Genomic DNA, 15,269 nt, shown 5'->3' with positions numbered 1-15,269 from the left:
CGGGAAAACATTGGCCCCCCCACTAGTATATAGTTTCCTTGTATATTCTTGTGTAACATTGCATGCGGTATCGTGTTCTATGAACTCTACACTGAGTTCTATGAATTGAAAAAATAAATAAATAGGTGGATGATCATTTTACAGATGCTGTTCATGAAGTGAAGATGAACAACAGGATCAACATCCACCATGAAAACATACCGCCTCAAGGTCATGGATTCGGTCATGCAGTGCCATATTTTGCTTCTCACTCTCATGCAGTCGATCACAGCGAGAACGGGCACTCTCCAATTCCTCTTCCAACAGTGTCTTGGTCTCCAGAAGAATAAGCAGGTCTTTCCGCAGCTCCTTGATCACACAACACAAGATTATAAACGTTTGTATTTCTTTACTTTCTCAATTAACAATCTCAAAGTTTTCTGTAGCAAACCAAGGTAAACTATCCATATTATGAGCACTGCACCTTCTACCCCCTTGCCCCTTCCCCCCCTAAATAAATCTCAAAAGGGGGAAAGTAAGGAAAGTGAAGCAGGATGCCTCAATTGCACAGCACATCATTGATGCGAAAATGGATTGACCAATCATTCAAGAGATTAATCATACTGGAGAAAGCATCAGCAAAAACTAAATTCACAATGCTCAGAATAATCTCTCCTTACATTAACAATATAACACTTTGGGACATAAGAGAAAACAGACAGGCTAAAAAAACAAAAACAAACAACAACAAATATTATTCTTTATAAATCATTTCCAGGAAGACAATTTAGCAAATCATCCAGCACATTCCCATGCAGGAAGTTGCTTCGACAGTGAATGACATCTGGCGAGGCTACCGGATAGTTTTGTTCTTATTTCCCACCTCTGCACGAGCTTTGTAGAAGTCACAGTCCCTGAGGTTGTCCCGGCATCGGGCCAATTCTATTTCCAGTCGATCTATACGAGCAGCCTTTTCCCGTAGCGAGTCTGCCTCATCCCGCCATGCCTGTGCCAAACGCCCGCCGGTTGCCAGGCGCCTGTTCTGTCATTGACAAACCGATCCCAATGTGCATAAGATCCAGTGTCACCACAATTACACAATGGTAATTTTGTGCCATTGTTGTACGTGATATGTTCCACGTTACACCAACAATAATGCAAATGCAAACATTTTTATGAGCTCATGTCGATCGATGTTCATGGGGAGAAAAACTTTTCCAAAAACAATGAAGGTGTGCATAAACAGCTTGAATTTGAAGCAATAATATCCAGTTTGTGCAACAATAGTTTTTCAAAATCCAAGATGCAATTGATTAGACGCTTTAAAAAAAATAATTACACACCCAAAAGTAGGGTGTGGAATAACTTTTCTCACCAACAAAACAGCCTACCTCATCTTGCAGTCGGTTACGCTCTGCATATAAGACCTCCAGCTCGTGGCGACTCTCTTGTAGCTGCTCATTTCTCTCTTCCCTGTGGCCCACAGTTGTTGCTAATATTAACAAATTGTTGCAAATATCAGGACAGAAATTTGGAATTCATGACATACATTTACCTACTGTTTGCAAAAGGCATTATGGGGTCTTTAATGTTATTAAGCAAGTGTTGGCAAACACAAGTCCACTCCAAAGGAGAGCATATGCGTCCACTTTATTATTATATATATACGACTAGCAAAGGTACCCGTTATTGCTGGGCAACACCGGGTCCCTCTTGCCACCCTTCCCCTCTCTCCCACCTCCACCCTTCCCCTCTCTCCCACCTCCACCCTTCCCCTCTCTCCCACCTCCACCCTTCCCCTCTCTCCCACCTCCACACTCCCCCTCTCTCCCACCTCCACACTCCCCCTCTCTCCCACCTCCACACTCCCCCTCTCTCCCACCTCCACACTCCCCCTCTCTCCCACCTCCACACTCCCCCTCTCTCCCACCTCCACACTCCCCCTCTCTCCCACCTCCACACTCCCCCTCTCTCCCACCTCCACACTCCCCCTCTCTCCCACCTCCACACTCCCCCTCTCTCCCACCTCCACACTCCCCCTCTCTCCCACCTCCACACTCCCCCTCTCTCCCACCTCCACACTCCCCCTCTCTCCCACCTCCACACTCCCCCTCTCTCCCACCTCCACACTCCCCCTCTCTCCCACCTCCACACTCCCCCTCTCTCCCACCTCCACACTCCCCCTCTCTCCCACCTCCACACTCCCCCTCTCTCCCACCTCCACACTCCCCCTCTCTCCCACCTCCACACTCCCCCCCTCTCCCACCTCCACACTCCCCCCTCTCCCACCTCCACACTCCCCCTCTCTCCCACCTCCACCCTCCCCCTCTCTCCCACCTCCACCCTTCCCCTCTCTCCCACCTCCACCCTTCCCCTCTCTCCCACCTCCACACTCCCCCTCTCTCCCACCTCCACACTCCCTCTCTCCCACCTCCACACTCCCCCTCTCTCCCACCTCCACACTCCCCCTCTCTCCCACCTCCACACTCCCCCTCTCTCCCACCTCCACACTCCCCCTCTCTCCCACCTCCACACTCCCCCTCTCTCCCACCTCCACACTCCCCCTCTCTCCCACCTCCACACTCCCCCTCTCTCCCACCTCCACACTCCCCCTCTCTCCCACCTCCACACTCCCCCTCTCTCCCACCTCCACACTCCCCCTCTCTCCCACCTCCACACTCCCCCTCTCTCCCACCTCCACACTCCCCCTCTCTCCCACCTCCACACTCCCCCTCTCGCCCACCTCCACACTCCCCCTCTCGCCCACCTCCACACTCCCCCTCTCGCCCACCTCCACACTCCCCCTCTCGCCCACCTCCACACTCCCCCTCTCGCCCACCTCCACACTCCCCCTCTCGCCCACCTCCACACTCCCCCTCTCGCCCACCTCCACACTCCCCCTCTCGCCCACCTCCACACTCCCCCTCTCGCCCACCTCCACACTCCCCCTCTCGCCCACCTCCACACTCCCCCTCTCGCCCACCTCCACACTCCCCCTCTCGCCCACCTCCACACTCCCCCTCTCGCCCACCTCCACACTCCCCCTCTCGCCCACCTCCACACTCCCCCTCTCGCCCACCTCCACACTCCCCCTCTCGCCCACCTCCACACTCCCCCTCTCGCCCACCTCCACACTCCCCCTCTCGCCCACCTCCACACTCCCCCTCTCGCCCACCTCCACACTCCCCCTCTCGCCCACCTCCACACTCCCCCTCTCGCCCACCTCCACACTCCCCCTCTCGCCCACCTCCACACTCCCCCTCTCGCCCACCTCCACACTCCCCCTCTCGCCCACCTCCACACTCCCCCTCTCGCCCACCTCCACACTCCCCCTCTCGCCCACCTCCACACTCCCCCTCTCGCCCACCTCCACACTCCCCCTCTCGCCCACCTCCACACTCCCCCTCTCGCCCACCTCCACACTCCCCCTCTCGCCCACCTCCACACTCCCCCTCTCGCCCACCTCCACACTCCCCCTCTCGCCCACCTCCACACTCCCCCTCTCGCCCACCTCCACACTCCCCCTCTCGCCCACCTCCACACTCCCCCTCTCGCCCACCTCCACACTCCCCCTCTCGCCCACCTCCACACTCCCCCTCTCGCCCACCTCCACACTCCCCCTCTCGCCCACCTCCACACTCCCCCTCTCGCCCACCTCCACACTCCCCCTCTCGCCCACCTCCACACTCCCCCTCTCGCCCACCTCCACACTCCCCCTCTCGCCCACCTCCACACTCCCCCTCTCGCCCACCTCCACACTCCCCCTCTCGCCCACCTCCACACTCCCCCTCTCGCCCACCTCCACACTCCCCCTCTCGCCCACCTCCACACTCCCCCTCTCTCCCACCTCCACACTCCCCCTCTCTCCCACCTCCACACTCCCCCTCTCTCCCACCTCCACACTCCCCTCTCTCCCACCTCCACACTCCCCCTCTCTCCCACCTCCACACTCCCCCTCTCCCACCTCCACACTCCCCCTCTCTCCCACCTCCACACTCCCCCTCTCGCCCACCTCCACACTCCCCCTCTCGCCCACCTCCACACTCCCCCTCTCGCCCACCTCCACACTCCCCCTCTCGCCCACCTCCACACTCCCCCTCTCGCCCACCTCCACACTCCCCCTCTCGCCCACCTCCACACTCCCCCTCTCGCCCACCTCCACACTCCCCTCTCGCCCACCTCCACACTCCCCTCTCGCCCACCTCCACACTCCCCCTCTCGCCCACCTCCACACTCCCCCTCTCGCCCACCTCCACACTCCCCCTCTCTCCCACCTCCACACTCCCCCTCTCTCCCACCTCCACACTCCCCTCTCTCCCACCTCCACACTCCCCCTCTCTCCCACCTCCACACTCCCCCTCTCCCACCTCCACACTCCCCCTCTCTCCCACCTCCACACTCCCCCTCTCTCCCACCTCCACACTCCCCCTCTCTCCCACCTCCACACTCCCCCTCTCTCCCACCTCCACACACTCTCCCCTCTCTCCATCTCTCCCACCTCCTCACTCCCCCTCTCTCACACCTCCCCACTCTCACCTCCACTCTTCCCCTCTCTCCCGAACCACAACGCTACCCACTGTTGTCCAAGATCTAACATACATCTATTGGACTACCACAATTAAGCACATTTAAAGATAAACATTTTGCTTATCAAGCTGCAAAGTATTGATCAGAAATATCAGGAAAATTGAACATATTGTAATGCTTTTGGCTCGACAATATTGAATATCTTTCCATCAATTGCCAGAACATGTATACAAATCAAAATAGCTTGTTTAAAAAATTTGTAGGCTGTATATATGGAGTTAGCCACCAAGATGGTAGCCTTTTTATAGAAACTCTTCTTTGACCCTTAAGAATTATGTTATTAGATGAGCAGTCGAACTACCTTTGAATCGATGTATAGTTTGTGTTTGTATTCTTTTTGGGTTATTTATAATTCGCGCTTAGCACATTTGAGAGGTCCAGTGACTCCTTCATGGATCTTACCAATCGCTATAACGTCCTAATTAACAATTCTTTTTCACATCTGATACAATATTTGATGAGCGGAGCTCACCATCTCACCAATTGTATCGGATTCCGGGTTGAAATCCGAAAAAAGTTGGGCTTTTTATAAAGCATTGTATATATGGATCTCTTCTCGGAGATGGTGACAGGTGGTGGCTCGTGTGTTGCAAGTTTTGAATTGTGAAAAATGACTAACACCCCTAGTCAAATGTATAGTGATAAAAATGTCATCCTATAAAGTTTTATCACAATTAACCTTGGGAGCTCAGAGGAGTAGGGAAGAAAAAAAAGAAAAAGAAAAGCTGTCAGGGAAAAACAAAACAAAAAAACCCCGTCTAATTCGACAGCATTCGATGATATGAGTGATGAAAGTGAAAAACAAATTTTGAATGCTTCATCCAACATAAACCGTTGCGGCCTGTTCAAAGTCAAGGCATTGTTGAGCAAGCCGAAACAAAATAGCGACTCAAGACCCGTGCGAGGTGACAGATGGCACACCACCATCTTTTTTTAAAATGATGATTACCCCCTAAATTACTTCAAAAAGGGATGTTTAAATTTACCCAAATACACAGCTTTCATTCATGCACTCGCTTGGAGTTTCCTCACTATGCATGCAAAGTTTTGGCCTGATATGTTTCATGGTTTTGAAGTTATGAAGGAGTCACACGGACACGGATAGACACAGACACATACACACAGACACAGACACATACACTTTCTCTTTTATTAATGTGGGTAACCAGAGTAATGGATGGGGGAGGGTGTTACAAATTCCACAAAAAGTACATGCATAAACAAAATGACACCAAATAAAACATTGCCTGAAATTTTTACTGTGAAGACCTGCAATGTTGTTGCATCTGCAATGTTTTGGAGGTGATGAATGAACAATTTGGTGACCACTTGAACATGCATGACAACATGCAGGTTGCAGAGCATAACCAGATATACCAATAGGAACACTCGCTTGTACTGGCAGCATCAAAGGCAAGGGAACGACTCACTCACAGTTCACGACGCAGTCGCCGCAAAGAGGCCTTGCTCTCTGCAAGCTCCACAGCCAGACCCCGACCAACACCTGTGCCCAGCTCTCCCAAAGGACTAGTGAGCTGAGGAACTGGAGACTTCGGAAATTGCAGATGAGTCTTCTGAAATTCCTCCATTTTTTGGTTCAACTCGATAATTGTCTTTGGAATATACCAGGATCATAAGAGGGAAGAAAGAGTGCAATACAGAGTTAGAAGCATTGGCCACATGACAGGATGACTAAGGGTTACACAATGAAGGTTGTAGTGCATTCATTTGCCCCAACCCCAAGGGGGTGTCGTCCCCCCCCCCCCCACCCGAGCGGGTTTTCCCCACAATTGCCGTCAATGGGGTTGCGTGTTGAGGTGTATATCAATATTAAATTAGCTTTATCGTGGCATTTTTCCAAGGTCGCTTATAGCATGATATTAATGTTATTGCAAAACAATATTAATACCAATAATATCCCACCTCCCAAAAGGGTTTTTCCTCCTTGAACAAACGTCGTCAACATTTATAAATAGCTTGTCATGGCGTTTTAGTGGGGGCAAAGGCCCAACGGCCTCGACCAGAAGTAAAAATATTATAAACCACAAACACGTATGATTAGCTTTTTAAATAGTCGCGAATGCTGTTTATAACACTAAACAAAGAAATTTTGGAGGAATCCTGACATCAGTCAGGTAAGTTTTACTTAAAGAACTGAGCAAAGATCTACTATACTCTATATACCCCACAAGGTTTGGGTTAATAACATGACCCTTCCTGCTGCTAACACGGCGTTTTTCGGAGCGAACTTTTAAAACTCACTCCTGTTGTTTCATGCAAAACTGAAAGGGAGGAAGCTCGGGTTGTGCTCATTTACCAAGCAGCTAGCAAGCGCTTGCCAAGCCAACCGTTCCTCTACGGTTTTGAATGGAGTGCTTGCTCGAATGCTTAAACCACTTGGCGATCTCTCCACAAGAAATTTGGTAAATTAACATGCACCCAATGTTCTTGAGACCTGACCAAAGATTGGCTGTAATCTATATACCCCAAAGAGGAATGATCCTTCATGCAGCTCCCGTAGTGAGTGGGTGTACTAGTACAAACAAACACACTCCTCAAATTATATATAGTATGATGTATAAGAAATATCCAAGCACAAAAAAAAATGCACTTCTCATATCACCAACTACACTTTTCAATGTCATAAAACCCAATCCCTACATAAACTCACAGAATAATTTATACTATGATCCGATGAGGTTGTGAAGTATCATTGTACTGGATAGACCAGGGGTTCGTTCCCAACCTTTTTTGTGTTATGGCCCCCTTGGCTCCCAGAGCACATCACCAGCACCCCCCTCCCTTTCGCGAGGGACGAGCGGCGGAGCGCGTGTAAGCAGGCTGTGAGGGACTGGGGGCATGCCCCCCATAATTTTTTTTATTTCTAGATGCTCTGTGGTGCATTCTGAGAGGTGTTTTTTTCCGTTAATTGGCTATTTTGTTTGTATGAGAATTGGTAAATTATTACACAGAAAATGAGGAATTCCAAGTAGCCAACATGAACATTTAGTTCCATAGTTTTTTTTCTGTTCCTTACTGGCTCCCAACTACATCGTTTTTGGAAGAAGCAAACAAAGCAACGTCGCTCGAATGATGCATGTTTGATATGAGATTTTAATATTATCAGTAGCAACACTATGGACAGCATACAATAGAACTGTCACACAAGAAAACAGTATGAAAAGGTTCCAAGTCAAGAATATGTGAAAACTAAAAACCTCTGTTGTGTCTGTATTTAACACAATGTGTTATAATCTCACAAAAAGAAACAATTCGAAAACAACTCAGGTAATCAAAACTAGGGACGTGGTGCATGCACCGTAAAAGTGAATTAAAAACTCAGTGGGATGGCTGAAATTGCATTTTAGCTACCAATTGGGGTATCCGTGGTTGAGTCACAGTCAGGGCACAGCGGAGGTCATCTTCCACGTGGAGCCGATTACGCTGTTTCGATTTGATATTCAACAGCGTGGAAAACCCCTCTTCGCAGAGATAGGTAGACAAGAATGGCAGAAGCACCCGGATAGCTATCTGGCTGATTTTAGGGTAGCGACCCATTCCCACCCAAAACTCCATCAAGCTCTTTTCTTCGAATGTGTCTTTGGCAAATGAATCGTTTTGGAGATCCAGGAATTCATCTTGCATTGCCTCCGGCATGCTCTCCACGCAAAGGTTGACGGAAAAAGGATTCCTCACAATTTTTGCCTCATTGTCGTCTAAATCAGGAAAATACTTATGAAATTCTAGCTCCAGTGACTGCAGATGCTCAAGAATGTCATTTTTCATTACGGGATCAAGCTCTTTTCCCATGCTGTCTTGCAATTCAGACATTCTTTCGAACATAACCACTCCAAACTTTCCCACCCAAAACTCCATCAAGCTCTTCTCTTCGAATGTGTCTTTGGCAAATGAATCGTTTTGGAGACCCAGGAATTCATCTTGCATTGCCTCCGGCATGCTCTCCATGCAAAGGTTGACGGAAAAAGGATTCCTCACAATTTTTGCCTCATTGTCGTCTAAATCAGGAAAATACTTATGAAATTCTAGCTCCAGTGACTGCAGATGCTCAAGAATGTCATTTTTCATTACGGGATCAAGCTCTTTTCCCACGCTGTTTTGCAATTCAGACATTCTTTCGAACATAGCAATGTTTCCTGTGTTCACTTTCCTGCACCAGTTTTGGAGCTTGGCAACAAATCCTCTGACATGATCGTGGAAAAGAATAATATTATTCACTATTCCTTGGAGCTTGAGGTTCAGCTTGTTCTGCTGCTCGAAAATGTCAGCAAGATAAGCAAGTCGGTCGTTCCACAATTCTTTGGCGTAATGCTGCAGGAGGTCATGTTTCCCTTGAAGATTCAAGAAATGTTTGACTTCCGCACGAAGTTCAAAGACGCGGTTCAGAACATTCCCTTTCGAAAGCCAGCGTACTGCAGTATAGTATAGCAACGTTTCATGTTCCGCGTTCATGTCTTTGCACAGCTCCTTGAACATTCGGGTGTTGAGTGCCCCTACCTTGATGTAGTTAACAATCTTAATTACGACTTCAAGAACTTTCTTCAATGAGAGAGGGAGAGACTTACAAGCCAGGGCGTAGTGATAAATCATACAGTGGGCTCCTTTCGCTTGTGGTGCCAGCATCTTCACTTTTGCTTGGAATCCAGATTTGGAACCAAGCATGGCAGGAGCACCGTCAGTACAGACACCGCATACATTCTCCCACTGAATTCCTCCCGCATCGAAGAACAACTTTTCCATGACGTCGTTAGCTTTTGTCGTTGTTTCCAGGGCACTGCAGAACAAGAATTCTTCCTCGATATCATCTCCCTTGACATAGCGAATGAATGCCAGTAGCTGGGAGTAGGAACTAACATCGGTCGATTCATCAAGTTGAAAAGAAAACAAGCCGAAAGGCACCGCCTTAATCTCATTGATGATCTGTTGTTTCACATCTTCCGACATGTCACGGATACGATGCTGCACTGTTATTCGATAAAGACACCTGTTCAACTTTGCGAGCCTTTGCCTTGCCGAGAACCCGTTCGACAATGAGGAGGGTTACAAGGCTTGATGAGTGTCTCCCCAATCGAGTGGGGTTTTTTCTTCTTTGCAATTTCAAGAGAAACTTCATAGAAGCCTGGACAGTTGCTACATTTTGTTGGTGAAAAGCTCCTCCCTCATCCAACTTCTGTCGCTTTAAATTTCTTTCATGCCGTTTGAAAAATTCGGGATCCTGCTTTGCATGTTGTGCGTGATTCGTCTTGAGGTGCAACTTCAACTTGGATGGCCTCATGGATTCAGTACTCAAAACCTCGTGACACAGCACACATTGTGGTTTCTCTTGGCCAGACACGGTAATGGACGTGAATTCAAGCTCTATGTATTCGTCAAGATACTTAATTTTTTTAATCCCAGAAGCCATAACATCAAATCTGCAATAGGAAAAAAAACAAAAAACAATATCAAAGTCAAAACAATAAATAAATAAAAAATATATTTTTTTATTTTTAGTATGGTTGAAATTACCCCATGGCCCCGTGAGAAATACACCATGCCCCCAGGCATGCCGTGAGAAACCATGCCGTGAGAAATACCCCCAGGGGGACATGGTACCCAGGTTGGGAACCACGGGGATAGACCAAGTTATTGGTTGAACCAATTCTAATTCTGGATTCTGACATTTGCAAAACAAGACCTCTGATAGGTTGGTCGAATGGAGATAACAATGATAAGTTAGGTGGCAATTAAACAGAGCAAAAACAGCAGAATATAACAGCTACCTCTGTAAGCTGGTCTCTCTGCTCAGCAAGACTCTGCAGCTGAGAAAGGAGGTTTCTCGCAGTCTTATCGCCCAACAGTTCTGCTGTCCGTAACTCCAGTACATTTTCCGGAGTCTGCGTGACCTATGAAATATGGTCAAGTTAACAACCGATCTAATTATTGTCATCGACAGGAAGTATCACAAAGTGGAACTGAGCCTTTAATGGCATCGTCACATTTGAACAGCTACCTGGACTTTCATTTGTCCATCGTGAAAGTGACCATTGGCATGTGGCTGTCTTTTTTTACGAGTGCCAAAGGTGAATGATGAATAATTTTGGAATATCTTATGGTTCAACTGCCATTACCTCTTGTATGTGAGCAACGATTGCTGCTTGAACATCAAAATTCAGATCCTTTATCTTTTCAATAAACATTTCTTTCCTTTCACACTGCCAGTCAGAGAGAGAGAGAGAGAGAGAGAGAGAGCGCGGACGATTAGAAAAGTCACTTTCATTTCCATAACAAACTTTCATTGGTTGTAGCAAAAACAAAACACTTCATGAGCAACTGAAACAAAAACAAAAATATGAGACAAACCTGCACTGCAGAACCCAGCATCAAGAGGAGCAGTTTCTTAAACTCTTCCACACTTTGCTCTGTGAGTCCACAAAATAAAGAGCGTACCTCATCAAGTAATTTCTGCCCCCCCCCCCCCCCCCCGCCCCCTCCACCCCTCAATATCTTGTACTACCATCACCCGTAGTCTTGTGATTAGAAAAGCATGATTGCACCACACACAAAATACTATACAAGTGGAGGTTTGTCGATTGTGTGCATCCTACAGGGCACTCCAGGAAGCGTAGCAACTTTTGACTAATGGTAAAGAACTCGTATTAGTGATGGATATTAGTGGTGGAACTCTACACATTACATTACCTGTGAATGGGTCTCTGGAGATGGTGATCACATCAGGCAGAGGCATGACAATTAGCTGCTGCAATTCCTCCTGTGGCAGGTGGGTAGGAGACGTAGGTATATGAGCAAGCACCCAAAAGGAAGTGAATGGGGGTAAGTGATTAGAGTGTGTGGCCTTAAGGGACTAGGTGATAGCTGTGGGTGTTGAGATAAATAGGCAATTCATTCCAAGTAACTGTGAGAAACAAGCACAAGTAGTGTCCTAATTATAGAGATGTCTAGTCAGGCATTTACTGGGAGTCATATCAGCTGTTCTTTTATGTGGTGTTGAATTTTTTTTAACAAAAATGAATTTAAGTTAGTTTGTTTGCAGCAGAGTAGTCAATATGCCAGTCCTATACAGAAAGGGTGTGACAGACAGGCAAGGCAAGGACAGAAAATCATTTCAAAAGTCGGATTATTTCTGGTGCTCTTGATTAAGGTAGAAAAGTTCAAGCAGTTGCTCTTGACGGCATCCAAACATTACATCGGGTTTGCACACAACACTTGCAGTCAAGTTGCAGGCTTGTGGTATCCACTTCTCATTCCTTCAGTAGTTTACATCTTACAACTCAAAAAAAAAAAAAAAAAAAAAAAAAAAAAAATGATGATTGTAAGCAAAGCATCCACTGCCAATTCCAACAACACTGGAGTTTTCCAAGGAAGCATTGTTGTCCCCACATCGTTTTTAACTTTTATCAATGATGTTGCTGAATTTTGAGGTGCCCTGTTTTCTGATGACCACCGAGTTAAAGGCAATTCAACTTCAGAGAAGAGAACAGTCCACTCATTCACCACTCGGGTCCACTTATTCACGACTCGGGGAAGAATAGGCTATGGAAATGAACAACTCTCCATCAAATTATTGTATGGGCTTGAAGGAGCTGCGCTCCAACGCGAGTCGAAAGAATTGACGCGACCAAAGACGGAATTCGTCCGAGTTGCTTTATTGAAACAAAACAGCTCAGGTATTCTGACAAGCCCGTTTATCGGGCAGCAATATATATACACATTTATGTCGGGAAGTTTGCCCGGCAAAAGCTATACCGGGCATGCCCGGGTGTCAAGGGCGAGCCTTGGAAAGGCGAGTCTGGACCTGCCCGGGCGTGTTTGGCTGCGGCCTGGCAAGTCGAGGCTGGGCGTGCCCGGGCGTTCTGGGCGAGCCCTGGAAAGGCGATAGCGGGCATGCCCGGACGCTCTGGGCGAGCCCTGGAAAGGCGATAGCGGGCATGCCCGGACGCTCTGGGCGAGCCCTGAAAAGGCGATAGTGGGCATGCCCGGACGCTCTGGGCGAGCCCTGGAAAGGCGAGAGCGGGCATGCCCGGGAAAGACGAGACCGGGCGTGCCCGGGAGGTTCGGGCGTGCCCGGGAACAGTGAGTCCGGGCATGCCCGGGAGAGGCGCGTCTGGCCGTGTTCTGGCCGGTGCAAGGCGATTGTGTGCATCCAGCGGTAACCGCTACAGGCTGATATTTAGCACATGTTGTTCAGTTGATAGAGCTAATGGCAGAGAAGATACTGTTATGTTCATGTGTCGTGTTTAGAATATTTAATTGTGTTAATTGACGTCAAGAGCAAAAGTTTTCTGGTGGATACTCTGCATGGGGGGGGGGGGGGGGGGGAGGGAGGGGGGGGGAGGTCTTTAGAACTAAACAGGGCGAGGACGATGCCCTTGAATAAGGTAGAAACTTTGGTGTATTTATCTCAACGTCACGTCTTGCCAGGCGAGCCTGCCTTCCCCCCCTCGTCCCGGTATCTGAACTGGATCAGGTCATTTCCCATAGATCCGTGGTTCTTAACCTGGGTTCGACCGAACCCCAGGGGTTCAGTGAGCCAGTCTCAGGCGTCCGGCGGAGGTCCTCCGAAACGCCTTGCAATTTGTTTTTTTTTTTTTTTTAAGTTTTATATCAATTTTGAATCTATGTGTAATTACGCTTATTATTAATATTATTATTATTTTGCTATGTATGTTACGAACGAATGGAAATGTTATTTGTAATTGTATTCCCATCCCATTCATGGTTTCTCTGGTCTGTGTTTAAGATAAGTTGTTTCACACTGACTGTAGTAAGTTGAATCAATGAGCAACTTGCTAATTATTCTGTTGATGGTGCTTACTTGCTTACTTACTGGATTTTGGACTTTGCAGGTGTTCGGAAATTCCAGTGAATAGCCTCGATTAGCTTGCCGTGTGCCGTGCGTCATTGGTCGCGCCTTACTTTGGAGTTACTGATTAATTGAAAAGTTAAGTTGGAAATGTTTGTGGATATGCATGGCGGGTTCAGAGTTATATTAAAGTCAAAAGTGGATGGTGATTATAAAATATAATTGAATTACTCAGAAAATTGGGTGGAGGTGATATAACTCCTTTGGTCGCAATTCAAAACTAACAATTCGCAGTTTTTTATGCAATACTAGCAGAAGTACCCGGCATTGCCGGGCGGGGGAGGGGAGGGAAGGGGGAAGGGGAGGGGAGGGGAACAGGGGGAGGGGAGGAGAGGGGGGGAGGGGAGAGGGAGGGGGGAGGGGGAGGTGGAGGGGGGTGGGGGAGGTGGGAAGGGGTAGGACAGAAAGGAAGGGGTAGGGGGGAAAGGGAGGAGCATGGGGAAAGGGAGGAGGAGGGGGAGGGGGATGGGGAAGGGGTAGGGCAGAAAGGGAAGGGGTAGGGGGGAAAGGGAGGGGCATGGGGGAAAGGGAGGGGGAGGGGGAGGGAGGGGGGAAAGGAAGGGGTAGGGGGGAAAGGGAGGAGCATGGGGGAAAGGGAGGGGGAGGGGAGGGGGAGGGGAGGGGGAGGGGGGAGAGGGAGGGGGATGGGGAAGGGGTAGGGCAGAAAGGAAGGGGTAGGGGGGAAAGGGAGGGGCATGGGGGAAAGGGAGGGGGGAGGGGAGGGGAGGGGGAGGGGAGGGGAAAGGGGAGGGGGGAAGGGGAGAGGGTAGGGTGGAGGGGAAGGGAGGGGAAGGGTAGGGGGAAGGGGAGGGGGGAAAGGGAGGGGGAGGGAGGGGGAGGAGGGAAGGGGAGGGGAGGGATATAGATGGTTACTGGCAATTGATCACATCCAGAAATGATGTAATCCACACAATTTATGTACTTTACGTAACGTTAATAGGAATACATGGCTGTGTAGATGGGAAATACAGTTTGTTTGAAATAAATCACAAATATCAGATGAAAGTGAAAAAAACCTATGTGGTGTGAATGGCAATGTTCCTCGCTGAAATGTGAAAAAACTGAATTACGTGCGAACGCATAACTGTGAGATTATGGCGGGAAAGTTGGAACATCACGTGATCCTAGCAGAAGTACCCGGCATTGCCGGGTGGGGGAGGGGAGACCCGTACATTCCCAACCCGTACATTCGCCTTCTCGACTCAAGCTCGTATTCGATTCGTATTCGAAATCGAAAGGGGAAAGGGGAAATCCTTCGTATTCGAATTCGTAAACACGAAATATGAATTACAATTTAATTCATATCCACAAAATCGACACAAAACACGGTCGCATAAAGGTGAAAAAACGCAATGGCTTTTCGCCCTGAATTACGTGCAAACGTGTGACGTGTGACGGGATGGAACATCACGTGATCGCTCTGAGCGAATCAGCGAGCTGCTCACACTGGCTGAGATTAGCGGGTACTTCGCTGAAATGCGCTGAGGTAAATATGAATAAAAAATATGGATCTCGTCAAATATGGTCTCAGCCATGTTCGTCCCAGGCTCAATGGCCATGTCTATGCCAAATATCAAGCACGTGAGCCTCTCCGTTTCGGAGTCTATCGGTAACATCACACACACACACACACACACACACACACACACACACACACACACACACACACACACACACACACACACACACACACACTGTTTTATATATATATATATTATAATGGGATTTGAGGTGACAGAGTTGAGTAGATAATAAATCCCGTCATCGTAACTATAAGTTATGTTTTCTTCGTTAAAATGTCTGTTTTCAGAGGGGTACTGAT

At 48.5% G+C, this 15,269-nt stretch overlaps 1 protein-coding gene across 2 annotated transcripts in view; it reads right to left on the bottom strand.

Annotated features, from left to right (window-relative positions):
- The window catches only part of LOC137432991 (protein Daple-like), a 115,216-nt gene that overhangs the window by 80,305 nt on the left and 19,642 nt on the right, over positions 1 to 15,269 (bottom strand). For both annotated transcript variants that reach the window (XM_078781137.1, XM_078781139.1), the window contains exons 4-11: positions 11,266 to 11,335; positions 10,927 to 10,985; positions 10,695 to 10,778; positions 10,347 to 10,469; positions 6,001 to 6,179; positions 1,371 to 1,452; positions 863 to 1,021; positions 202 to 348 (exon numbers count right to left, since the gene is read on the bottom strand). In XM_078781137.1, coding sequence (XP_078637263.1) covers positions 202 to 348; positions 863 to 1,021; positions 1,371 to 1,452; positions 6,001 to 6,179; positions 10,347 to 10,469; positions 10,695 to 10,778; positions 10,927 to 10,985; positions 11,266 to 11,335 — 903 coding nt within the window. The remainder of the gene's footprint in view (positions 1 to 201; positions 349 to 862; positions 1,022 to 1,370; positions 1,453 to 6,000; positions 6,180 to 10,346; positions 10,470 to 10,694; positions 10,779 to 10,926; positions 10,986 to 11,265; positions 11,336 to 15,269) is intronic.

This window comes from Myxine glutinosa, chromosome 1 (genome assembly GCF_964187855.1).
Source record: "Myxine glutinosa chromosome 1, kmMyxGlut1.1, whole genome shotgun sequence".
Lineage (NCBI taxonomy): Eukaryota > Metazoa > Chordata > Myxini > Myxiniformes > Myxinidae > Myxine > Myxine glutinosa.
The sequence above is the reverse complement of the archived record's forward strand: the minus strand, read 5'-3'. Positions and strand labels throughout refer to the sequence as shown.